The sequence below is a fragment of the Dryas octopetala genome, chromosome 1 (assembly GCF_963921425.1).
Source record: "Dryas octopetala chromosome 1, drDryOcto1.1, whole genome shotgun sequence".
Taxonomy (NCBI): domain Eukaryota; kingdom Viridiplantae; phylum Streptophyta; class Magnoliopsida; order Rosales; family Rosaceae; genus Dryas; species Dryas octopetala.
Genome location: NC_141366.1, coordinates 24,143,042 through 24,169,025, shown reverse-complemented (window position 1 = coordinate 24,169,025; position 25,984 = coordinate 24,143,042). Strand labels below are relative to the sequence as shown.

At 35.9% G+C, this 25,984-nt stretch overlaps 2 protein-coding genes and 1 pseudogene across 4 annotated transcripts; 1 reads left to right on the top strand and 2 right to left on the bottom strand.

The window, feature by feature from the left end:
* Window positions 1-271: 271 nt before the first annotated feature.
* LOC147299317 (uncharacterized) lies at window positions 272-2,716 on the bottom strand (annotated as a pseudogene).
* A 5,395-nt stretch (window positions 2,717-8,111) lies between these two features.
* AKINBETA1 (5'-AMP-activated protein kinase beta-2 subunit protein) lies at window positions 8,112-18,512 on the top strand. 2 transcript variants are annotated; one of them, XM_086245751.1, is made up of 5 exons: window positions 8,112-8,403; window positions 10,542-10,717; window positions 10,848-11,010; window positions 11,465-11,775; window positions 18,395-18,512. In XM_086245751.1, the coding sequence occupies exons 1-5, from the start codon at window positions 8,242-8,244 to the stop codon at window positions 18,495-18,497; spliced, it is 915 nt and encodes a 304-aa protein (XP_086101877.1). In that variant the 5' UTR covers window positions 8,112-8,241; the 3' UTR covers window positions 18,498-18,512. The 2 variants fall into 2 exon arrangements, with proteins under 2 accessions (XP_086101877.1, XP_086101883.1); XM_086245757.1 differs by lacking the exon at window positions 18,395-18,512 and having other exon boundaries at window positions 11,465-11,904.
* Window positions 13,786-25,109, bottom strand: LOC147299315 (Polynucleotidyl transferase, ribonuclease H-like superfamily protein). Of its 2 annotated transcripts, none has more exons than XM_086245765.1 (8): window positions 24,914-25,109; window positions 23,172-23,303; window positions 21,655-21,731; window positions 20,161-20,242; window positions 19,941-19,996; window positions 17,978-18,064; window positions 15,002-15,092; window positions 13,786-13,987 (listed from the first exon to the last, which is right to left on the bottom strand). In XM_086245765.1, exons 1-8 carry the CDS (start codon window positions 25,026-25,028, stop codon window positions 13,872-13,874), a joined length of 756 nt encoding a protein of 251 aa, XP_086101891.1. In that variant the 5' UTR covers window positions 25,029-25,109; the 3' UTR covers window positions 13,786-13,871. The 2 variants fall into 2 exon arrangements, with proteins under 2 accessions (XP_086101891.1, XP_086101898.1); XM_086245772.1 differs by having other exon boundaries at window positions 23,172-23,307; window positions 24,914-25,108.
* Window positions 25,110-25,984: the final 875 nt, after the last annotated feature.

The following is a 25,984-nucleotide window of genomic DNA, read 5'->3' as shown; positions in this document are numbered from 1 at the left end:
AGGTATGGCTTCCCTGCATGAATAATAGCTTTGATTGTTTGCTAAATGTAATAAAAACATGTATATATATAGTTATGACATGATGTGAAATTACCTGAGTCACTACATGGTGACCTTTCTGCTGCACTTGGGATGTTTGTTGAACCACCTTTTTTGGTCTTCCCCTCTTTCCTGGAGGCTTTGGGGGCAAATTCCTATGGCATGTCCTAGTATTATGTCCACTCTTCCCGCAATTTTTACAAGTCATGACTACTCCCTTTTTCCCAAGTCTGGTCTTGTTGGTCTTGTCTATGGTCTCCTCAGGGCCTTTCTTCCTCAACTTTCTTGGCCTTCCTGGTTGTCTTGTGTATGATGGAGGCTGCAATGGAGTGAATCTAGATCTCTCCCACATTGATTGACCATTCATTGGCAAAACCAAGTTGTCATAACTCTTCATATAAGTCTTCTTTAGATTCCATGTATCAACATAGTCCTCGACCGGCTTACCTCCTTTGTAATGTATGGCTGTAATGGCATGTTTGCATGGAATACCTGATAGGTCCCACTTTCTGCATCCACAAGTATGTAAATCCAAGTCCACCTTATATTGCTCTCCATAACCACCATTAATCTGAAACTGGGGTCCTCCAGACCACATGGCTGTCAATCCTGCAGCCTCCACTTTTCTGTCTTGTAGCTTATGGAAAATTTTAGGGCAGACTGCATGAGGCCATTTCTTCATCTTCTCCCTCCTTAGCATGATCCTCCTCATCAACAAGCATCTAATCATTTCTAGCATCGTGATAATTGGCTTATCCCTAGCCTGGAGGATGTTTTGGTTAAAAGCCTCACACAAGTTGTTCATTATCATGTCACACTTAACATGTGTTGTGAAGTGTGACCTTGACCACTGTGATGGTGGTTTCTCAGCAAGCCATTTCCAAGCTTTGTCATCCAAAACCCTTAGCTCTTCCATAGCTCTCCCAAAATGTTATACTGTAGTGGACTTGGCAGCTTTCCATAATAAGTCACTCAAAGTCTTTCCCTTGTGTGCTTTCCTAAAATTTGTGAACAAATGTCTAGTACAAACCCTGTGCTCACTGTTAGGGACTGTAGCCTCAAAGGCACCTGGAAGTCCCTTCTGTTTATCTGAAATGAAGGTCCACCCAAAATGATTCTCAATGTCCAAGTCAGCCACCAACAACTCAAGGAACCAAGTCCATGAGTCCTTATTTTCCATCTCAACTACTGCATAAGCCACCACCCAAGTCTCATTGTTAGCATCGATCTCCACAGCTGTAAGTAACTGCCCCCCACAAACCCCCTTCAAATGACATCCATCTAGACCAATGATTGGTCTACAACCTTCCTTAAAGCCATTCTTGCAAGCCCCCAAACACACATACATTCTTTGGAACCTAGCTCCATCACTCAAAATCTTACAAGTAGTTCCAGGATTTGTTTTTCTCAATTCCCCACAGTAGTCCCACAACAGTCCATATTGTTCTCTTTGGCTTCCTTGGATTAGTTCAAGTGCCTTCATCTTTGCTCTATATGCTTTTGTCCTTGATACTCCAACGTTAAACTCACTGGATGCAGCATCTATAATGGATTTAAGAGGTATGTTTGGGTCAGACTGAACCCTATCAATAAACATTCTGACCAACCACTCTGCTGTAGCATTTTTGTTCTTATGAATCCTTGAGCACATATGCTCTGGCTTAAACACTTTAATTTGTAAAGTGTTGTTGACCTTGTTCTTCCTTGACACATACATCTCCCATGGGCAGATACCGTCTTGACCCTCCTCCCCATCACAATAACATCCTAACCGATACTTTTCACTTTTCCAGAATGTAATATTCTTCCCATTAATGATGGCATACTGCTTCACAGCTCTTCTAAATACAATGCAGTCACTAAACAACATGCCTAACTTGAATTGGGGATTCTTCATGTCTGTATAAGGGTTGAATTCTGGGTAGTGAACTTGGTCTCTATCGTCATCATCATCAGAGTCATGCGCACTTCGACAATCTTCATCAGAGCACATATCACCGTCATCATCCTTAAACTCAATCTGTGGTACTTCTTCCTCGTGAATATAATCAACACTAGGCCTAGAGTTTGAACCAGCCCACTCTGATTCATAGTCAACATTAGCCTCAAAGTCTTGGTCATCTTCATTCATTTCCCATTCACTATCCACAACATCACAATCAATTGTGTCATCCCCCTCACTTGAGTCACTTTCTTTATAACCTTCATCATCAATTGTGTCATCCTCTGCAGCATGAATAGGCCCACTAAAATCATCAAACTCCACATGAGTAGCTGCCTCAGAAACTAGATAAGGTTGATTCACAAACTCAATGGTTTGATCATTAACTCCAACACACTGATCAACCCCATTATTAGAAGACCCATATTGATTGTTTACATTCACCACATGTTGTACCATATTATGCTCTAAGATAATTTCTATCTCATACACATTGTTATCCACAAGTGCACACATATCGAACACATCTTGTTCAGTCTTAATCATGGTTAATGCACCACTAATACCTTGACATTGTAGCCTATACCAGTATGTAATGGTCTGATTCTCGTATCCTAAATAATGCACCATAGCATGAATCTCGATTAAGGAAATTTTGTGCTTATCACAAAAGTCAAAGTAGGCAACACTACCATTCACATATTCAATGTTCCTCATTTGACCACCATGTAACATTCTGATGGAGAACAAATCACGATCTCCTGCAACACACAATATTTTGGGTTAATTTTGGAGAACACCACTATTATTAGACAAATGATGGAGCCTAAACAAAATGATTCTTGTTAGATCAAAAATAAAGAACCTCTTTCCATTAACTAAAGTTTCCTATCATACTTTCGAAAATAATATTTTCAAAAATAAAAAATAAGTTTTTCACACAAACAATAATTTTGGCTTAATTCTAGAAATTAGTTTACAATTTGTGGACCACTTTACATCATTGGTCTGGAATCCCAAGTACATACAAGCTTTTTACTATTATCAAACAAGCTTTTCACACAAACAATACTATTATTAATGAAAACGCACAACACCAACACCCACAATTAATTTCATACCAAACAAACATAATCTTTTTACTTTATGTAGCCACTAGCCACTAACGGACAAACCCACTTCAATAAAATACACAATCCACAATCCACAAACAAAAACAACCAAACTACATCTCTAAAATAAAAACATTTGGCAAGAAAACCTAAACCCATACCCATACCCATGTCATATCTGACATATGTGTCATAAAAAGGAATAAAACTTACTGTAAATTGGGGGTCCATCGCGTCCACCACGCGCAACCCAAGTCATCACACCGGATGCACGGACCTCCCTTATCTCTTTTGAAGATTCGAATTGCAGACTTTTCTGAGATTACTTGGATAGATGAAGAGAGTTAAGTGTAGAGAGTGAAGTGTTTCAATCTCTCTCTACTGGAGTAAGTGTATGTTTTGATTTTAGATCTAGGATTCCATTTAAACCTATGTCAGGAGGTAGATCGACAATCAAATATTGGGCGGGAAGAGATGCTGAGCTGGTGCCATGTCATTAATTATTTCAGCACGCTTCCAGTACTCTGAAATTTTCTCTCCCAATTTTTTCAAATTTCAGATCTCTCTCCCAAATTTTGAGAAGTCGAAGGCATCTACGGAAGGTAAACAATCACTATAACTTTCTTGTTTCAAGCACTGTTTTGTTTGTTCAATCGTTTCGGTATTTGATAGATTTCTTTAAAGAAAATTTTGTTTGATTTCTTTAAATTGATTAAATGTGCTAGTAATTACAACGAATTTGAATCGCTGCTTTAAATCTCAGTTAGAACTATTATTCTAGCACTTTGATTTGTTCAATCGTTTAGGTATTTGAAAGAATTTATGTCTGATTTTTTTTAAATTAATAAAATGTGCTAGTAATTACAACCAATTTGAATCGCTGCTTTAGATAGAAGTAGAACTCATGAATGTTTCAATTTTCATAAATTGTTCAAAAAATCAGAGTAACTATCGATGCTTCAATTTTTGTTCGATTTTGATGAACTTCTTTTTCTTATTGTTTATAATCGACGCTTCAATTCTTGTTTGGTTTTTTGATCGACGCTTCAATTCTTGTTTGATATTTTTTATCGATGTGCTTCAATTCTCGTTTTTAATCGATGATTCAATTCTTGTTTTATTTTTTGATAGATGCTTCAATCCTTGTTTTATTTTTTGATCGATGCTTCAATCCTTGTTTTATTTTGATCAACTCTTAATCGTTTCTTGTTTGATGTTTCTGTGGCAGACATCAATGGCTGAGAAATTGTCAGCTTTAGAGGAGGCTAGGAGCTCAAATCCATCCTCAGCCTCCCCAGCATTGCAAAACGGTAGTACATACTTCATATCTTCTGAACTCGTCAGGTTGGAACTCCAGCAGAAAGGCCAGGACACTTCAACGAAAGAAGCCAAAAAGAGACAAGCCAAGGAGGAAAAGGCGCGCCGTCGTCAACAAGCAGTAGCCCCTCCCTCTTCCATCACAATCTCGGAAGATTTTGGAGATCTCAGATACTCAATGCTTAAATCAAAGAGTGGAATCAACAAATGGACTGCTGTTGCTGCGCTGACTAAGGAGCTGAACGGCCAGCGTGTCCTCCTCAGAGCAAAGATACAAAGGAGCAGACGAGTCTCCAAGAAGTTGGCCTTCATTGTTGTGACAGAAAATGGATCGAGTGCCACTGTTCAATGTGTGGCTACTGGGTCAGACCTTCCAACGGTGGATCCAGTTGTCAAATATATTTCTGAATTGACCTGCAACTCAGCTGTAGATATTGAAGGGATTGTGTTCACCCCTGCTGAACAAATAAAAGGCACCACTCAGCAGGTTTTAATTTTGGCTCAAGTTCAAAATTAACCACCAACTATTGGGTGTATTTCAATTAGGTCCATGAACAATAAAATTTTTTAAATGTGTCCATGAACTAATATTTAAATTGAAACTTTAACTTCTGTTAAATAGACTGTTAGGGCTGAGGTTAAACACCATCTTGGCAAATTATGACTAGGCATATAATTAATGACATGGCACCAGCTCAGCATCTCTTCCCGCCCAATATTTGATTGTCGATCTACCTCCTGACATAGGTTTAAATGGAACCCTAGATCTAAAATCAAAACATACACTTACTCCAGTAGAGAGAGATCGAAACACTTCACTCTCTACACTTAACTCTCTTCATCTATCCAAGTAATCTCAGAAAAGTCTGCAATTCGAATCTTCAAAAGAGATAAGGGAGGTCCGTGCATCCGGTGTGATGACTTGGGTTGCGCGTGGTGGACGCGATGGACCCCCAATTTACAGTAAGTTTTATTCCTTTTTATGACACATATGTCAGATATGACATGGGTATGGGTATGGGTTTAGGTTTTCTTGCCAAATTTTTTTATTTTAGAGATATAGTTTGGTTGTTTTTGTTTGTGGATTGTGGATTGTGTATTTTATTGAAGTGGGTTTGTCCGTTAGTGGCTAGTGGCTACATAAAGTAAAAAGATTCTGTTTGTTTGGTATGAAATTAATTGTGGGTGTTGGTGTTGTGCGTTTTCATTAATAATAGTATTGTTTGTGTGAAAAGCTTGTTTGATAATAAACTATCACCAAAGAACTATGACATGATGCCTCGAATATTGTGCTATAGCCTATAGCAACATTGAGAGTACAAATTCAATATGTATTCTGTTTTAATTTCATGTCTTTATGTTGCTGAGCAAAGTAATGAGCTATTGAAAAAAAAAAAAAATCATAAGTCTCGTCCAACTAAATTTGCATCATTCCTTAAAGTGAATGATACTGCATTTCATGACTATAAATATAAACATGGACGAGGATATGTGTGTAGGTGTAGTCATCACAATAATTTAAACCATGGTGGTCATTAATAATTTGGGTCTAAAAACTACCCACAAACTACAAAAGTGAAATGATGACATACAAAACAAAGGGAAAGTTCAATAAAACAAAACTTCCATGTATTTTGGTAATGTTTGTCATATGTGTAGTGCATGTGGATATTAGCCATACGGTTGTCATGCACTCGACACATAGTTGAATTTTAGCTATTTGATCCTATGGGTATGGAAGAACATGTGAACATAACTCATATTAAAGTTTTAGTTTTTTTTGCAAACCCTGATTGAAAATCTTTTGATCATTTGATTGGAAATGTGATTATCCATCTCATGGGCATAACTGCAAATTATGGGTGCAAACATATTTGTGTTGCATATGTATCCAAAAGCTCATGTAAATTAAAACTAAGGTAACTACCATATCAGGTTTTACAAATCTTATTAAAGGGTTTGAAAAAGCTCCTATTAAACCTATATTTTTATGGTCAAAAAAATATTTTGACATTAAAAAAAAAAAAAAAAACTTATTGTGTTCTCATATGAGTTGTATTACACAAACATAAGAATAATTGAAGCTCAATTGTTAGTGACCTGAAGTTCACTAATTTGGAGCTCTTTTTATGTTTTGACATGACTTTCTTGCTCATCTTGGATCCATAGTGATATGAGTGGAATCATGATAAGCTCATATGAGCAGAAATTTATGTTGCCTTTGATTCACCCATGGTTATTTGTTATTTGGAACCATTAATGGGTGATATTTTTACCACACAATTTGCAACATCATATCAATGATCTTAAGAAATGTTGTACTCTTTTTTCCTTCGCTTTGGTTAAGTCCCACTAGGTTTTCCAAGCAAGGTTTTAACGAGACAATTGTCATTGATTGGTAGACATCCAAGGGGGAGTGTTGTCTATATTGATATGTATGTGGCTGCCCACAATTATGTATTTAGGGTCGTTATATAATATTGAAATTAGGGCTGGCAATGAGTCATGTTATGTCGGATTCGTGTCGTGTCATATCGTGTTCGTGTTAAATACTAGTCAATTCTAACTTGATTTGTTTAATTAATCGTGTCGAATAACTCAAACCTAACTCAACTCGTTTACAATCGTGTCGTTTTTTAGTTAACCCATATATCTCGTAAATCAAAACTTAAACATAATTTCTTGTATTTTTAAACTAAGATGTTACTTATGCATTACCTTTAAAATATACAAAAACATATTTAATCATAATACTAATAAAACCATATACAAATAAGTCATAATTCTACAATAGGTCATATAATACATATAAAAAAATGAGAAAAATTATTCATTTTCTTCATATAATACTAATTAAAGGTGTTTAGCATGTCATAATCGTGCTACACTGCTTGACACTAACCTGACCCGTTTATTATTCGTGTTTAGCGAATCGTGTCATACTCATGTTCATGTCATGAAATAGTCAACCAAAACCCGCTAACTTCGTGTCTGGTTCGGATCGTGTTATCATGTTGTGTCAAAATTTGCCACCTCTAATTGTAATTACCAAAATCCTTTCTTTTGTAAAACAGAGAATATCAGGAATGGTCTCTAAGTAACTTTAAGCCTATAAATAGAGATCTTATGCTAATAAAAAAGATACTTTGAAAAAAGGAGATGAATGATGACGTTGGGTTTTTTTTATCCCAAAAAAAAAATGTGTTGCATATTTTTTTTAATAAAATACATAAATAAATTAATATTTTTAGGCATTGAAATTAATAAAATTTATTTTGATAATTAATATATTTTATTTATTTACAAATTAATATAATTATAGCTTAATCCGACCATGCACCAAACACAAGACAGTGTTATTTAGCTGATCTAGCTTCATAGTCCGACACAACACCAAACACAGGATAACATTAGTCCAGCTTATTCCAGTCCAACACTGTCCAACATACTTCATAAAAATAGTCTAGTCCAACACAATCCAGCGTGTCAAACGTAGCCTCAATGTACAATAAAAAGGGTTTGACAAAATTATAAAAAAAAAAAAAAAACAGTAAAAAGGCTAAATAGAGAAATATTTTTTTGACTTTTATTTTGGTCCAACATTATATTGACCTTAACAAGATGTCCCTATCTTTCTTCAGAAAAAGAAATATGAAATATATATATAATGCAATAATGCCCCTGATAAAAAATTGGAGGGATGTTTAGCGGAAAAAGGAGGGTGTAATTGAGCAATATACATGCTTATACATATTCATTTAAAAAAGAAATCTGTATTGATTTGATTAGTAGGATTTGTGAATTGGAAGAGGAAAAACCCGATCGTGGTGGATGGGAAATGCAAACGGCAGAGAGGAGGTGGAGGGAGGAGATGGCAGATCCAACGGTGATGTAGGGATGCGGGGACGCGTGGCTTCTTCGGAATCCATGGGCAACAATACCCCTCCCGGGAGCCCCGGTCGCTCTCCATCCCCTAACTTGTTCGCTCCCCAGGTTTTCTTTCTTTCTTTTCTTTTGTTAATACTTTTGGGTTTCTCATACTCCTTTTACTATGTATGATATGTGATCATCATGTTTTGGGTTTTCTGGTTTTGGGTTGTTTGACTTTCATTCTTGCTTTTTAGCATTCTTATTTGGTTGGAATAACTCGGCCTGAAAGTCATACTACTCTTTTTTCGAATAACATGGTTGAGTTTGACCTCTTTTTGATAAACAAACTTCAAAAACTTTGAACCATACCTTGTAACATATGTTGTGACTAATTATAAACTTTAGAAAGATCTTTTAATATGGGAAAAGCAATGATTGACAAGTTTAATTGGGTAAGTCAAAGAAAGCTAGGAAAAAGAAGGATCTTAGTTATATTAGAGGGAGGGAAGTCACTGGAAAATTTTGTAGAAGCTGGTCTGGATGAACTTTGTCATTTCTCTTCAGTGGATGAGGGCTGCTCTAAAGGAATAAAAAGCTTATCGAAGAAATCTTGGAAACAGGAAAAGAGGGATCTTGAGGGAAGGAGAAGCTGATGAGGATGATATGATATTTTATCAGAAAGTAGGATTCAAATTCACACAGAAGGAATAATTTTATGATGCAGATTGTGATTGATGGGGTACTTCATATGAGGTAGAAGTACATCACCAAAGGGGTTGTAGATTGTACCCGGAGCAACAAGCTGATGGCAGTTGATGGTAGCACTGTAGGAGTTTTCTGGAATTTCTGATAGACAGGTTGGCTGGAGAGCTGTTTGATGAGAAGAGGTGCTTAAGGGGATGGATGTAGATAAGGCAACGGGCCCAGATTTACCATGGCTTTCTTCAAGCATTGTTAGACTGTGGTAAAGAACGATGTTATGGCGGTTTCTTCTGCTTTTCATTTGCCCAGTTTGAACTGAGCTTTAACATATCTGCCATTTCCAAGGATTACAAATGTTGGTGTGGATGGAAATTTTGGTAGTCTGGACTCATGAAAATATCAGTGAAAATAGCAGTAAAAATTACAGAAACAACGGAAATTTGCTTAAAAAGGATCAAAATTTTGAATGAAACTTTAGCAATCAATAATGCATCAGTTTATCATGTACACGTAATAAAATTGTATGTCTAATGACAAATTTATGACATGCAGAGTAAAAACAATGTTATCACTGATACATGATCAGAGTTGCGGCAGGGGACCTGCATTCTCCTTTAGATTTATGGAGGTCTTAAGTAGATTTATTGACTAGAGGCCTAGTTTCAGGTTATTGAGCTGAAAGGCAGGGTGTGCAGGGGAAACAGTGTTCATCTTCTATTACATTGCTAAGTGGCCTGGGAGTTATGGGGCTATATATGCTGTCCTTGATTCGGTATATTGTGGTGAAAAACAAAAATAAATGTGTTTGGAGGGAAATCGCATTGGGTATTGGTCTTATTGATGGAATTCTATAGTCGAAGCTCTGATGGGGAGGAGATTCGGCCATGGAGTTGAAGGCACTCTGATTTTGAGATGGTTGTTTGAATAGACTCAAGGGGTTTCTATTCCTTCCTTTGTAGCTTTATAAGAGTTTTGTTTTCTTTATATTTATATATTTATATATTTTCTTAATTTTTATTTTTTAAGTTTTCATCTGTATATACAGCTGGTGTACATGACTAATGCCCTCGTGTCATTTTTCAAAAAAATCTTCACCAACTATAAAAAAACAAGATAAATTGTGGATTCCATTCATCGGATTGATCATTTTTTTTTTTCATGCATCCGTGATTGTATACGGTGATGAAAATTGTCATTACTTCTGAATGTGTAAAGTCACAGTTTTATCAGCCTACTGGTAATAAATGAATGCTGAGTGGTCCATGGCAGTGCATAATTGAAAATTGTCATTCCTAATTAAAGGAAAATTTATTAAGTAAAAGGGACTAGTAGCTGTAGTGCGGTTATCCACACAGACACCTGCCCGTTCGTGCATGTTCTGGAGAATCTGTGATACATTGATAGTTTTATTCACACTGAAATTTAGGAGATGCTAATGCTATTGACAAATTTGAATATGACCTTGAAAATAATAATAATAATAATAATAGGGGGTTTACATCCCCTGATAATAATGGCTTTCCAGATGATGGGTTGGCTGCTTTCTGTCCAATTGACAGGTTCCTGTAGCTCCTCTTCAAAGGGGTGACGGCCCTCCCTTTTTTCCTCAAATGTGCAAGAATGAATTTCAAGGAGTTGATCAGCCTTCTGAGCCAGGAATTCCCACCATGATTACATGGAATTATGGCGGTAACAATGTGGCTGTGGAGGGATCTTGGGACGATTGGAAATCTAGGTACGTATTAGTCACTTTGGTTAGGAACGTTTATCTTATCAGGTGACAATTGTGAACAATGAAATTGTTTATGGCCTGAAAATCCAATAAATGGTCGACATATGCTACATGTAGTTATCTCTACCTGCAGGAAATCATTACAGAGATGTGGTAAGGATCATTCGATTCTTTTGGTCCTGCCGTCAGGTATATACCGTTACAAGTTGATTGTTGATGGTGAATGGAGATATATCCCTGATCATCCTTTCGTAGCAGATGAAATGGGCCATGTTTGTAATCTTCTTGATGTTCATGTACGCATCTTATTCTTTGGATTTGTGTCTGCTTCATTTTGGTTTTGTTTTCTTTACATTGTGTACAATGAAAGATCATAATGTGGTGTCACATAGTGGATGTGTAGCAGATTGGAAGAACAGTGAGAGGGAAGTCATGCATCTTCACCATGTGGAAGCATATGTAGGCATGCACAGTCTTATAAAACCCAAAAATCCAGATCCCTAAAGTGGAAATGATAATTGCGCACACAAGCACAAACACATGCACAAATGCAAAACACCAATGAGGTTGTGAGATCATGTATGCAACTTTATACTAATCCCTTAAACCGTGCCATTAAAGAAAGATTTAGATCACCAGTTACATATTCGTGATCACTCATGTGCAGATGCTTGGGTGAGCTGCATTTTTCCATGCAACCTTTCTGTTTATGATTTTCTAATTCTCTGTCAACTATTCTGGTTTTAACAGGACTATGTGCCAGAAAACTTAGACAGTGTGGCTGAGTTTGAGGCTCCAGCATCTCCAGACTCTAGCTATGATCAAGCATTTCCAGCTGAGGAAGATCTTACAAAGGAACCGGTGGTTGTTCCACCCCATTTACAACTGACTGTCCTTGGTGTGGAGAATTCAAATGAAGCTTCTTCAAAACCTCGACATGTTGTACTTAACCACCTTTTCATAGAGAAAGGATGGGCCTCCCAATCTATGGTTGCCTTGGGACTAACTCATAGGTTTCAGTCTAAATATGTGACCGTGGTCCTCTATAAACCACTTAGAAGGTAATCTTCACGCTTTCTTGCGTAACTCTGTAAAGAAAACTTGTTTGATATATTTTCGCACTTGTTTTGTGAAGGTATAATTGTTTATAGAATTGGTTAACTGATGTTGATGTTTGTTATATCATACTGCGACATTTGTTTAATTTGAAGTGTTTTTGCCTAGTGTAATGTTTTCCTTCCCACAAATTATGGGAAAAAAAATTTATGGGTCTTATCTGCATACTCTTCATATTCATAGATGAAGATCTAAATTCCCTTTACCCCTTATTCATCAAGGCCTCTGGCTTTGGCTCAGGTGATAGCCGGTTTTCTGGATACAGGGTAGATACTACTACTGGGTTCAGCACTGGCCAAGCAAACTAAAACAATCTTTTATACCTTCTAAACTTGTTCAGTGGACTGCATATGGCTTAGAACCGCGTTTTGAATGTCTTAAATATAAATGGTCTGTTTGATTGGGAAGTTCAAACTGTTTTTTTAATTAAATAGTGGGGTTGATTTAGGTGGAAACATCAAACAGGCACACTTTTGTGTGCATTTTGCTTAGTTTATGATAGTAGTGCACGAAAAAAAGGGTCAGCGATAGATAAGTGCAAATAAGAGGGTCCATGCACACAATAATCTACCTCTTCAAAAACAGAACAATTTGGTATGCTTTTAAGTGTTTGGATGCAATTGTTTTTTGTTGAGTGTTCAAACCTGCCTTGCAAGTGTTTCAAATGTTTGCAAGGAGTGTTTCAATGTTCAATGTCTTTGTTGATCAGTAACACTCACTCAATCTTGTTAAACTAAGGGTGTGAGTGTGTGACCGACCAACAATTGTACTTGTACTCGAATGCTTAATTTAAAACTGGACCAAATTAAAGAAGTTTAAAACATGGTTTTTTATAATCATTATAAAGTCTGGAAGGGAGTTTGTAATGTTTATTGAAAAAGAGAACAAATTCTCACCCAAAAAAAAAGGGAACTCATTTTGTTTTTAATTGCACTCCTATTAAAGAACTTCTGATGATATTGTAGAGAAGTGATATTCTCTAGCACAAACAGGTTTTAATGGCAATAGCTTATAAAAGCCAATAGGAAATAAAAACATGTAAAAGAAAACTGGTAAGGAAATATAACTCTCTAACTTTAGCTTAATAATAAGTTAAAGAAAATTGCTCCCTGAACTATATAAGATTGGGTGGCATTTTTAATTCACCCCTTCCCAAAAAGAAAAATATTTTATCCTTCTTGAACTTTCAAAACTTTGCAATGTAAGGTCGCGTAGTATGTATGAGAGTTTTTTTTTTTTTAAGGTAATTTTGTCATTTATCTCCCTGGCCCTGGACAACTAAATTGCAAGTTCTGAAAATAAACAACAAAAGTCATGACACTATGCCTCGGCATATATTTGGATTAATCTTCAAAGCTAACACAGTTGAAACTTGAAATGAGACCAACCTCCCTTTTTGTTTCAGCTAAAGCCTATACAAAAGTTCCATTTTATCTCAACGTGGACTGCTTATCGCACATTGTATGCACACCACATAGTAGAACGCAATGTGAGTGTCATGTAAGTGAATAAAATGTTGGGCGACCAAAAGCAAAAGATATTTGTGCTGACATACCTATATCATCACTGATACTACCGATATTACCGATATTTCATTAACATGGGTGAAAGACGGAGCTTCCTCCCCTACCGGATGTCGGTACCAGGTTCGGGCCAAAATTTCAACAATTTCCCCTGGACTTTTTTTATGGCAACATATCATTAAGACTTGAGTAATTAGATGAATGAAGATTAGTTCAATTTAGGTCTATTAGATTTACGATGAAAAACAAACACCGCCTAAGTTGTGTATAATGTAATAATTGAGTTGACCGAACACCATTTAAGGCAGCTGGGACAGTACAATACATCAACGCACCACATGTGGTATTCCCAACACAAACCAATCTTGATTGTTCAATGCGCAATAGTAAGAAACTGAAGATATCATAGTGTGTCATTTACAGAGGGCCAGAGCAAATGCTACATAAGCTGCTAATGTGGAGGTACTTGCAAAATAAAACATCAACAAAGCAATCATTGGATTTGAAGCCATCTTGTATCACTTTCTACTTGGTTTGAAAATATTCGCCTTGTAAAATTTGAGTTCTTTGATGCTTTCTCTGATATCATCCAAGGCTCTGTGTTTTTTTTCTTTAGAAGGGGCTTTCTTTCGATCTGATAAGCAATGGCAAGACAATCAAGCAACTAGTCACGACTTGTACAAAGTATTGGGCAAACACTAATAGGAAATATACAGAGCACCAAGAGAAAAGCCCAAATACAAGTTCTGGGAAACCACATAACCAAGACTGAAACATAACCAGCTAGCGTGACAATGAATCTGAAGACAAAGTGGGGAAAAATAAGAGATGGTCTCTCGTGCAAATAGAAGATGATTAAAAATTTGCAATGCTTGCCTACTTTTTTAGAACTACTCCACACATCCCCAGGGGGACAACATGGGTGGCTTGTCCAAATTTTCCCACAGGCAGGCCTGGGTTCAACCAACCCAGGTCAGTGTCCTGCAACTTAGCCTAAAAAAAATATTGCACTTAATATTTCTTAACCACCAAATTCCTCATCATTGTTAAGCACCTTTGTCACCAATGTTCTTCATATACGAACATAATTTCTATGAGCGAAGTAAAAATTGGTTTAAGTTACAGGACTATACTTCATTGTAGTAAAAGCAAGGTCAAGCCATCCAGCGTTCTCAGTCGGATGGCTTAAAAGTGGTCATAGTTGCTACATGGCAAGCAAAATTTTTAACTCATCAGGTCTGAAGTTTCAAGCATATAACACTGGAAGAACCTTTTTTTTTTTTTTTTTGATGTCTCAGGTATCCGGATCTTTGACCCAACTAATCCCGAGGGCACGTGTAGACCCACCAATCCAGATGGCCAGGACAAATCCCCAACTCCATCGATAGTCGATAGTGGAATTGGGTGGTGGTGGCCCCAACAGGAGTATACACCCAGTGGGGATCAAACTGAGGACCTTGCAAACTAGGCAGACTTCCCCAACTTGTCCTTTACCACTGGACTGACCCCTAGGGGTTAACACTGGAAGAACCTATTAAAATGATTAAAGAACTAAGGCACAAACAATAAAACTAATTCAAAGAATTTACTTGCCTTCTAAATAGTTCAGAAAAATTAGTGAATTTACCAGGTACTGGAGAAATTTTACCTTCAGGATACCAGCGAGTGCATAGAGCTTTAACACTACTAACATCCACTACTACATGGTGGAAAAGATTAGCCAAATCTGGCATGTATTTCTGCCAGAAAAAAAAAAGCCGGTTAGGAAATCCAACCAAGCTGATCAAATTTAAATAAAGAGTACTGTAACAAAATGAGGAAAACATGGGAGACCAAGAGAATAGCTAAAGCTTATCATAAAATAGATACAAGTTCAACTCTTTTTTGATAAGAAACAAAAACTTCATTAATAAATTAAATTGAAGAAATTACAAAGAAAATATATGAGAAGTGCAACAACTAATAAAAAAACATATAATACAATGAGAACAACACCGCAATCAAGAAGAATTACATAAAAGCAATGTTTTAAAATTGCTTGACACAGAAGCTAAAATCCAATCCAATACCAAATTAACTCCACTTCCTCCTCCTTGTCCTTGAATAACCTCTAGTTTGGTTCCAGCCAAACACAGCAGAAAAAGCCAAAACAGCAGGTCTCAAAAGAGTAATCGCCTTCTGGGTTAGCCCTCCTGACAACAACAAAAACCAGCTCCTAGGGCACACCCACCAGTCCAAACACCTCCAAATGCGAGTCCAGATCTGCCTACTGAACCTGCAATACCTATGTAGTCGGCATTCTCCCCCTCCTTTTTCACACAACACACACCAATGTGTAGTCAGCATAAGGCCTTCTTCTCTGGAACATGTCAGGTATTTATTTTCCCATGAACCACCAAGTGAAAATTTGCACCTTAGTTGGAACACTACCCCTAGATCTACCATTAATGAGAACTGAAACATTTGTTGAGCTCAAAAACCCACTAATTCACCACATACTCCCAAAACCTTTCTGCTACACAAAGTCGAGAAATCCCCAATCAACATGACCATAAGGTTTCTCAAAATCAACTTTAAAAACTACACCCTCTTAACACTTGGCTCTATACTCCTCCACCACCTCATTAGCAACTAAAAACGAATAAAAAATCTGTCTAACATGAACGAAGGCCCCTTGAGAATTTGGGACAGTGTCACACGAATCTTCCCACGATCTCAAAGATAAAACTTTAGCAAGAATCTTCCAGAGGCTAGTAATCAAACTAATGGGACTAGAGTCCGTAATTCTCAAGGAGTGGAGCTTTTTAGGAATATTTCACCATTCAACATAAACAATAAGATAAGGGTCTATTTGGATTGAATGATTTAAAAGAAGGGATTTGGATTTGACAATAAACCTAGATGAATTAAAAAACGAAAAATAACTACAAAAACACTAGATATACTGTATTTGAAATAACTAGATACAATCAAGTATTTCAAATCTATGCATTTCTTTTGCCCCTAATCATAAAGATTCATCTATTGTTAAAGTCCAATCAAGAAACTACATAACTAAATGCCTAGATTAGAAATCACTGAGCCTAATATAATTGTTACGCGTTCTTCATAAAAAGAGGCAAGAGGTGTAAAGTAAAACACCACAATATACCATTGCTAACATGCACCACTAGAAAACGAAAGACATGTATCATTTGTTCCAGTATGGATCAATTTACAGTTATTATTTGAATAATAAGCTATATTTGAAGTAACAGCATCCCCCCACACTCGTCAATGGGTTTCAAACAGGGCAATGATAGGTATTTTCCTCAAGTAATATTTAATTTCAGTTTTGAAACACAAGATAATTTTAATGACAAGTGAAAAAATATAAAATTTGCTGCTGCCCCGACTAAGCAATATCCAATGATGCCTATGATAATTGAAAGGAACTATGCATTCTTCATTACCATGAATGAAGCCTCTATCATTATTGAAAATTGAAGCTCTTAGTCCTTACATTAGCAAATTTTAGTGACTTTTTGGTTCCCAAACAGGGCATGATAAGGAGACATAGTGTTCACATGAGAGAATGTTTAAATGCAAAGGAAATTTATTCATAGTTAAAAGAAAACCAAAACTAGAGCTTATATAGGGTGAATTATAAGTTCTTGAGTGTTCAATGTATCTAGATCAGGTAGGCAAAGATGAGAACTGGATCCAAACATATTATTATCAAGATGCAAAATGCAAAACCTTGTAGCATCACTAAAACCTAAAATACCAAACCTTGTAGCACAACTGAAACCTAGAACCCATTATTCAGTATGAGACACCTCAGCGCCAAATATTGCACACAGTCCTACAGGGTTTTTTATTTTTATTTTTTTATTTTTCTTTTCGGCTTTGTTCATTTCTTTTTTGGCTGCGCCAATAGAAAGATTGGAAAGTACGCATTCAACGGGAGCCTGAGGTGGGACTCTAGAAAAGTTTACTCATCATTTCATGTTTACCCTTTCACTACTCTAATAAAAGATGTTCGAGTCATTTTAATTGTGGTGTAATCCTTAACTGTGATATCAATATTCCAGTTGCCTATTATATGCCCTTTAAAGTATAATTAAATTAGGATTCTGAGTTATTTTGAATATTTAGATTCCTAGTTTGTTTGTTTGGGGGTGTGATTTATTTTCCAAAATTGAGTGATTTGGTTCTTATTTAGTTTCTTACTATGAAGAAGTTATTGATTGAAACTGTACTCAATTTAATTCCTTTTAGAGTTATGATTTCTCTCCCTATTTTCTCAACACCCCTACTCCTAGTTCCCCCCCTTCCCTGGTGGTTGGCCCTTTCTATATATCTAGTTTACAATAACAACATCTACAACACAGAACAAATAAGTGCAAACTGTACATTAATGCCAAAAATGTACATAAATGTGCTGCACAGCAGGGTAACTTCTTCCATGCTTATCAGATTATGAAATATATACACACACCTAATTTAGCAGAGAAGAACAAGACTTTCATACAGAAATGTATTATTGATTACCAAATACTGAAAAATAGGTCAACCTCCTATCCATAATTTTTTATAATTAAGCTAATCATAAATAAAATCTAGGAAAAGTCATTCAAGTTACCTTTAAAAATACAAAATCCACATAAACTGAATTTCCTGCTAAAAGAGGTGTATTCGTTCCAATGTTTCTCTTTACAAATTCTATGACCTGCAGAATTCAAGCATATATTTATTGTAAATACATATAAAGAAAAAAAATCATGCAACTGTAATATCATAATAAGAGGAATTATCCTATACGGACATCCGGATTTAGTTAAAAAATGGTCCTGTAATGTAAGCGCTAGATGCAACATTCAATGGCTGATTTACTATTTCCTATGCAATTTGTTATGCATTGCAAATATTTTTGATAGGGTTATGAGGTTTAGTCATTCTACGAGGGATTATGGATTTAGACACAGTCAATCTAATCACACGTCTTTCCCAAACATGGTGAAGGTAAACTTACGGCTTTGTTTTTGTATGTTGATGACAGGGTGGTTACAGGTATTGATAAAGAGGAAGAAATTAACATCAGAATCATTTGGCAAAGTATTTTTGAGTTGGGTGCACTGAGGAACTTCTTGGGAATTGAGTAGCAAGTTCAAGGCAAAGTATTTTTGTGTCTCAATGGAAGTATGCTCTTGACTTATTGACTGAAACCGGGTTGCTAGCTTGAAAACCTGTTGACACACCATTGAGCAAAATCAAAGATTGGGGAATGATGTTGATCAGGTTTCAACTAATAAGGACAGATACCAGGGACTGGAAGGGAGATTGATTTACTTGTCTCATACACGTCCTGATATAGCTTATGTTGTAAGTGTGGTGAGTCAATTTATACATGCACCTAGTAAAGTTCATATGGAGTACACTAAATTCTCAACTATTTAAAATGTGCACCTAGTAAAAGTTTAATGTTCTCTAATCATGGTCATCTAGAAGTTGACCTAGTAAATGTGGTGAGTCAATTTATGCATGCAACTAGTAAAGCTCACATGGAGGTTGTACACCTATACTCAGATATTTAAAATCTGCACCTAGTATAATTTTATTGTTCTCTAATCATGGATTCTAGAGGTTGAGGGACATATAGATGTTGCTGATAGGGTTGGGTCGACAACATATCAAAGATCAACTTCTGCATATTGTACATTTGTTGGAAGGACCAAACTGTTTTGCAGAATAGGGCCCATGGCACATGGTATTTGTGAGGTGTTGTGGTTGAAGACCTTGATGAAAGAATTGGGTTTCAGTTCTGTGGAACCAATGAATCTACACTGTAACAAGGTTGCCATCAGTATTGCACACAATCCAGTTCAACATGATTGTATAAAGATGTTGAGGTGGATGGACACTTAATCGAGGAGAAATTGACAGAAGGGATAATTAGTACTCTTTTAGTGAAGAACGAGGATCAATTGGCAGATATCTTAACAAAGACGGTATCAAGTAGCATTTTTTATTCCTCACTTGACAAGTTGGCCATCTGAGACATCTATATTCCAACTTGAGGGGGAGTGTTGGCATAATTACCTTAATTGTATAGTTGACTAGAATAGATTGTGGCTTAAGCTATAATTAAGGAAGTAATTGTGACTATTGATTGTAATTGACTACTTACCATTTTTTGCACCTCTTTGTATAGTATTTATACCTCCATTAACTGGAGAAAAATACATATTGAATTAAACCTATTGTCTCTACTTTCAGCAGTGCTTTGGTCTGGCTCACTGGCTGTTTCTTGTTCTTTTATGCTAGTTGTTCCTCGATTTAAGTGGGTGGTTCTTTGTGATTTTATGCTCTTGAGGTCCTGTTTTAAGTAGATTGCTTCAATTGTGGACTGCTGGTCCACTATCCATGTACTTTCCCCTTAATATATTTGCTATAATTCCCATCAAATAAATAAATAATAAATGACAATAAAGGCTGCCAAGACCATTAACTATAACATTGTCACACGGTCAGTATGTGTAAATGATAAGAGAAAAAAAATGAAAAGAAAGATTACTGCTGAAGTGCTGAACCAAACTCTTACATACCTGCTTCTCAGCTTCTCTTTCACTAATTGTACTTTGAAGCACTTTACTTGTCAACCCTATATTCATTAGAACTTGTTAGTCATGAAACCCTACATTATATGCTATAAGGATAATACTTTGATGTGTTTTATATGATACATGGAAATATATAAAGCATATGGGCATGCATATGTTACTAAGAGGTACAATGTCGGATGACAATTCATACCACCCTGCTTACCACTAGCTGCATGATGACTTTGACACCACTCTCCCATCCTCTCTAAACACTCCTTCGGTTGATGGATAACCAAATCAGGGCCCTGAAAGAGAAAATGAAAAGAGGAAAACAAAAAAGATAGGAAATCACGTGCCAGTACTAGTTAGTCTCAAGATGCATATTGAAATTGAGCACAGATGATAAAAGAACAAGTGAACAAAAGTATATAATAAGAGTCGATGATGACATCTCATATATTTCCTATAAATAAACTTCCTTGACTTGATAGGAAATCATGTTTTTGTTCTGTTTACCTTCAAAATTACCACATGCTGAAAAGAACAAAGAAAAAAGTAACCCAAAAACAAAAATTTGTGTTTGATAGCAAAGGAGTATCATCAAAAAGAGATCAAGTCAAATCCATCTATTCAGTAGATCATTGCAGAGATATTCCCTCGGTTTTGGGACTTTTACACTGATGATAAATGCAAATGAAATTAAGGAGTCAGGATGATTCAATAACAGTTAGGGAAAGACACTAAAAAAGTTGAAGAGACATGTGGTCCCTTGGATAGGTTAAGCATCGAGCCATCGAGTGCTATCATATACCTTTTCTGAACCCTAGTTGTCTGTAGATAAAGTAAATAAAACACATGGAACAAACAAAATTACATATGCTAAAAGAAAATTAGTAATAAGAAAAGATCAAAAATTCAAAATTATACTATGTACTGAAGTTCACTCCCTTACAATTTTTAAAATGGAAATCAGTGATGAAGATACAAATATACAAGATGATTTAATGGTGTTAGACACATAAAATAGTTAACTACACTTGCAAAATTTGAAATTCGTATAGACATAAACAGAGGAATATAGGCAATATAACAAAATTAGTTAACAACTACACTTGCAAAATTTGAAATTCGTATAGACATAAACAGAGGAATATAGGCAATATAACAAAATTAGTTAACAACTACACTTGCAAAATTTGAAAAAGGCCAATTAAAAACAGGTCCCTGTAGTTTGGGCCATTTTCCACTTTTGTCCCTTAATTTCAAGTTTGTCAATCGTATCACTATCACCGTACTTAATTAACTGTTTCAATTAAGGCCAAATCAGAAATTCGTCAAATGAATTCATGGAATATCCACATAGCTCACATCTGCAGGGCTATTTTGGTCTTGCACATGCTATGTATTACTTTAGAGTAGCACAAAAAGCCAAAATAGCTCTGCATGTGCATGCCACGTAGGCATTCTGTTAATTGTCAACAAAAATCTTGATTTGGCCTTTACTTGTAACCGTTAATTAACTACAGACATCCAATTCACAAATTGAAACTGCAGGAACAAAAGTCAAAAACTGGTCAAAACTACACTGAGCAAAATTCTAATTCGGTCTTCGAAAAAGTAGATAGACACAAATAGAGGCATAGAGGAAGTATAACCCAAGAATAAATAAACAATGCTGCAAAGTAAGAACACAAATTTAATGCCAATAAGAAAATACCTCTACTGATTTGGTTAATTTGCCATCAGTAATTATACAAGCAATCTCAAGTATCCGATCAACTTCAACATTTAAACCTGCACAGCCACAGAGGTAAAAGAGAAGATATGATTTTCACATTTTAGGAAATTAACCATAAAAATTATTAAGGGGACTAAAAAGCACATATGATATGTCCCTCTTTGTTGTTTCTTTTTTTAAGGAAAAAATGAGTATATTAATAAATTTTGGAAGCACATGTCTTTAACTTTATTATTATTACTTTTACTGTTTTATCCTCAAGGGTATTTCTGTCAATCATGTAAACATTTTTAATACAAATTGATGTGCTTGGCATCCAGGTACAAAAGAGCCATTGCGAGAACTGAGACTGCAACTCCATCAGAGAACATTTCACACCTGCAGAAGTCCTCCTTTTTCTTTCTGATCACAGACACTACATAATACATAATGGACCATATATTTTTGAAGGTGTGAAATGCTCTGTGATGGAGTTGCAGTCTCAGTTCTAGCAATGGATCTTTTGATCTATGGTAGCCTCCCCGTATGTGGTGCTTTGATGAAGGTTGATTCATAGTTTTTTTTTTCTTTTTGAAGAAAATGTCTTAAATATGTTTTTCTTAATAAAATGGAATATAACGATTAGCGAAAAAACATTTAAAATATAACAATATTGTAATTAAAATAAGGCTTATTCACCCAAATACTCCCTAAAAGTACCCTTCATTCTCACTTTGCCCTTTTAAACTTTAATTTTCTCACTTTGCCCCCCGAACTTTACGAACCCTTTCAATAGGCCATATTCCGTCAAGTCCATCAATGGCTCCGTTAAAAAAGTAGATGTGGCGCTTACGTGGATGGGTATTTTGAGACTGACAACATGCCAACTCAGCTCCATGTCAGCTTACGTAGGCATCACATCAGTTTTTTTGACAGAGCCATTGACGGACTTAACGGAATATGACTTAGTGAAAGGGTCTGTAAAGTTTGGGAGGCAAAGTGAGAAGATTAAACTGTAAGGGGGCAAAATGAGAATGAAAGTTACTTTTAGGGGACATTCGAGCGAATAAGCCTTAAAATAAATTAAGGTGGATGGAGAAATAGGAATAGGGGTTGACAATAGCCACTCCTATAAAAATACAAATACCACCTTTTTTATATAGTTATTTTATATTTGAAATCCTTTGAAATCTACAGGGAAGACGTTGGAGAATTATTGACTTTGATATAACATAATTCACACTCCCAAGTCCATGAAAATCAATGACTTTTTGAATACTATGCAACTTTTATAAACTCTCTAAAAGTCTTGATTAAATATCACCGGACTTTTATAGATATTTTAAAAGTCTCCATTGGATACCATCAGACTTTGAAAGACTTAAAAATTCTTGATTAGATACTACCAGACTTTTGAATTCCACCAAAGTCATTTTAAATCATAATTGAATACACCCCCCCCCCCCCCCCCCCCCCCCAACATTCTTATATTATGAGCAAACAATAAAAAACCTTACCAGTCATTTCCAAGTCAATCCATACAAGGGGCAACTTGTACTCTTCTGGAGGCACCATTGGATTTTGCTGACTCTGTTTCTTAATTACCACCAACATGTTATCTGAGTTGTTGACTTTCTTCTTCCTCTTGCCTGCCTAAAAAAGACGCATCATTAGCATGAAGATATTCATATGCTTCAATCATCCCAGATATTCATATACCTAAATATCAAGTCTATCATGAATTTGGCTTACCTTTATTAAAAAAAAAAAAGAAAATAATAAGAACTTTGTTGAAACAAATCAAAGAAAGGGAGAAAACGATTGTATTTCATTGATTCAGTTGAGTAGTATACATAGGCAAGAGCCTCGATGTCAGCACCTTATAAACTTATGAGTGTAGTAATTCTATAAACTCTGATGACTTCTCTACTACATACATTCCTAGCATTTAACCAACCAAAAAGAAGACCTGCAAACATAATTCTTAAGCTGTGCGGCAGACAGCTCTGTATCCTCAAAAGTACACCTATTCCTCTACCTCCATATTGTCCACAAAACTGCATGGAGGGGTAAACTTCCAAACCAACACTGCAATTCTGTTAGATGATCGGATATTCAAGATAGAACAAGGTGCCATTAAATGAACTCCAAAGACCAAGAAGATATAATCCCACACTTCTCGGGCAATGGGACAGTGGAGGAAAAGACGACCCACCATCTCCTCTGCCTTCTTGCAAATAATACAATGATTGAGTATACCTCTCCTTACAAGGTGGTGTCCAAATTTCAGAGATTGTCTTTGCGATTAATTATCTGCATTTAATGAAATACGGCATTTTTCTGTGTTGTAGAATTTTTATGTTTATATGTATTATATAGCTTTGTGGGTCTTTGTTTATATGTATGTGTAATAGGATTTTCATGTTTGCTTGACACTCTCCAATATTCAGATCATATATATTTGGGCATTCTGAGTTTGCATTTAATGCTCTCCTTGGTTTACTCATAATTTGGGGGAATAACATGGAAATTTGGGGTTCATGGCTATAGTTTTTAACTCTGAGAGTGAGAATTATTTTACTCCATTGTACTTTTTCTTTATGTATGTGATACTTGGATATTCCTTAGTTATGTTGTGTGTTGCCTTTGTTGGGGTTGAAAGTGAGATTGCTACTTTTGTATGTCCTTGGAATCAAAGTAGGGAGCCATATAAGACATTGGAGTGCTTTTTTTGAGCTTCTACTTGCAGAATTAGAATAGCTAAAGTCAAGGTCTGGTGCAATGGTCAATGTTCCAGTACCAGCTAACCAAGGATAATCAGGATTACTACCGCTTAGCATATATAAGAATTTCTCAACGCAAGTAAGAAGTAACTTTCAAACTCCAACGAAATAGATTTGGTTAAATACTTGATAGTAATACTTTACAAGAAGATTTAACAAAAAATACCAAAACATAAGGTCTTTAGTTAAATGCAGCCACTCAATGGCTCAAATGAAATACTTATATCTATTTTCATTCTTGTAAACCAGAACCCACAAGAAAGAAAAACAATAAGCTTAGAATATAGCATTTTCTCCAATTGTTTCACAATTTTCTCGGCAACCAAACGGGGGGCTAATTAATCAGATACTTCAACCACTCTCAGGGGACAGAGATAAACTAACCAAAAGCAACCATTTCAAGTAAACAATGGTCCCACGAAAGCTCTAACCCTAACATTTCGATTTACAGAAAGTAACTAAGAAAAATTAAGAACCTGAAGAATTTCTAGTGTCCTCCTCGTGTTTGGAAGCAGAAGAGGCCTCTCGCGCTTGATCGTCGTCTTCAACGTCAAGCTCGAGCACAGAGAATGCATTTGCGAGGCTCTCCATTGGGCTGATTGGTTTGGTTTTGCCGCAATTTGAACTGAAACCTTATGCAGTCGGATGAGGAACAGTCAAACGGTGTTGCCTGAGCTTTCCCTTTCATACTTTTAGGAGGATTCGAATCTACTAACAAAGGTGGCCAAAAAAAAAAAAAAAGAATCTACTAACAAAGAATTATGCTTTTTAGAAGGGTTAAATACAAAAATAGCCTACGAACTTTACAGTAAATCTCAATTTGGTCCACTAATTATAAAAAAATGCCAATTTGGTCTATGAACTTTTCAAGTTGTAATAAAGCAGTACAAATGTTAACTTTCATTGAAAAATTTAACGAAAACTGGTCATGTACACAGCAAGTGACCACATTTTCAAAAGCATTTTAGTCCGTTCATCACATTTTCATGTGACCAATTCTGTTAATTTTTTGATGAAAATTAACATTTGTACTGGTTTGATACAACTTGAAAAGTTCGTGGACCAAATTGACACTTTTTTATAGTTAGTGGACCAAATTAAGATTCACTGTAAAATTCGTGGACCATTTTTGTATTTAACCCTTTTTAGAATCTACTACCAAACTTCTCATTAAGGACAAAGCTTTTCTTTTTATTACTTTGGTGTCCTTACTGCTTTATGGAGTGGCCCATGCTTTCTGATTTGTGAAAAAACTTTGCTTGTGAAGTCACGTGATGATTTTGCTTTTTCAAAATTGGTTGCATGTGCATAATCCATCTTTTGCTGAAGAATTCAATTGTACAGATAAGGTTCCTGCTGATGGATGCTCTATTATTGCTTAAGTCTGTAGATAAAAATATGCTTTGTTACTTTAAAGGTGAAGAGACACAAGATTCTTGCTTGAAGTGACTATGCATCCATCATATTTTCAATGTTGGGGAGTTCCTCATCTGTAAGATTATTCCATAATTGAGCATCGCTCGCTTCTGTCTGCTCCTTGTCTTCTA

What these genes read in the sequence shown, in the direction of transcription:
- AKINBETA1 (XM_086245751.1), top strand. Translation starts at nt 8,242, where the DNA reads ATGGGAAATGCAAACGGCAGAGAGGAGGTGGAGGGAGGAGATGGCAGA. An exon ending in CTAACTTGTTCGCTCCCCAG is followed by an intron (nt 8,404 to 10,541) that starts GTTTTCTTTCTT and finishes TCCAATTGACAG; the next exon opens with GTTCCTGTAGCTCCTCTTCA. An exon ending in CTCTATAAACCACTTAGAAG is followed by an intron (nt 11,776 to 18,394) that starts GTAATCTTCACG and finishes TGTTGATGACAG; the next exon opens with GGTGGTTACAGGTATTGATA.
- LOC147299315 (XM_086245765.1), bottom strand. Translation starts at nt 25,028, where the DNA reads ATGGAGAGCCTCGCAAATGCATTCTCTGTGCTCGAGCTTGACGTTGAA. An exon ending in GATTGACTTGGAAATGACTG is followed by an intron (nt 21,732 to 23,171) that starts GTAAGGTTTTTT and finishes GTGGCTGTGCAG; the next exon opens with GTTTAAATGTTGAAGTTGAT. An exon ending in AAAGAGAAGCTGAGAAGCAG is followed by an intron (nt 18,065 to 19,940) that starts GTATGTAAGAGT and finishes TGAATTCTGCAG; the next exon opens with GTCATAGAATTTGTAAAGAG.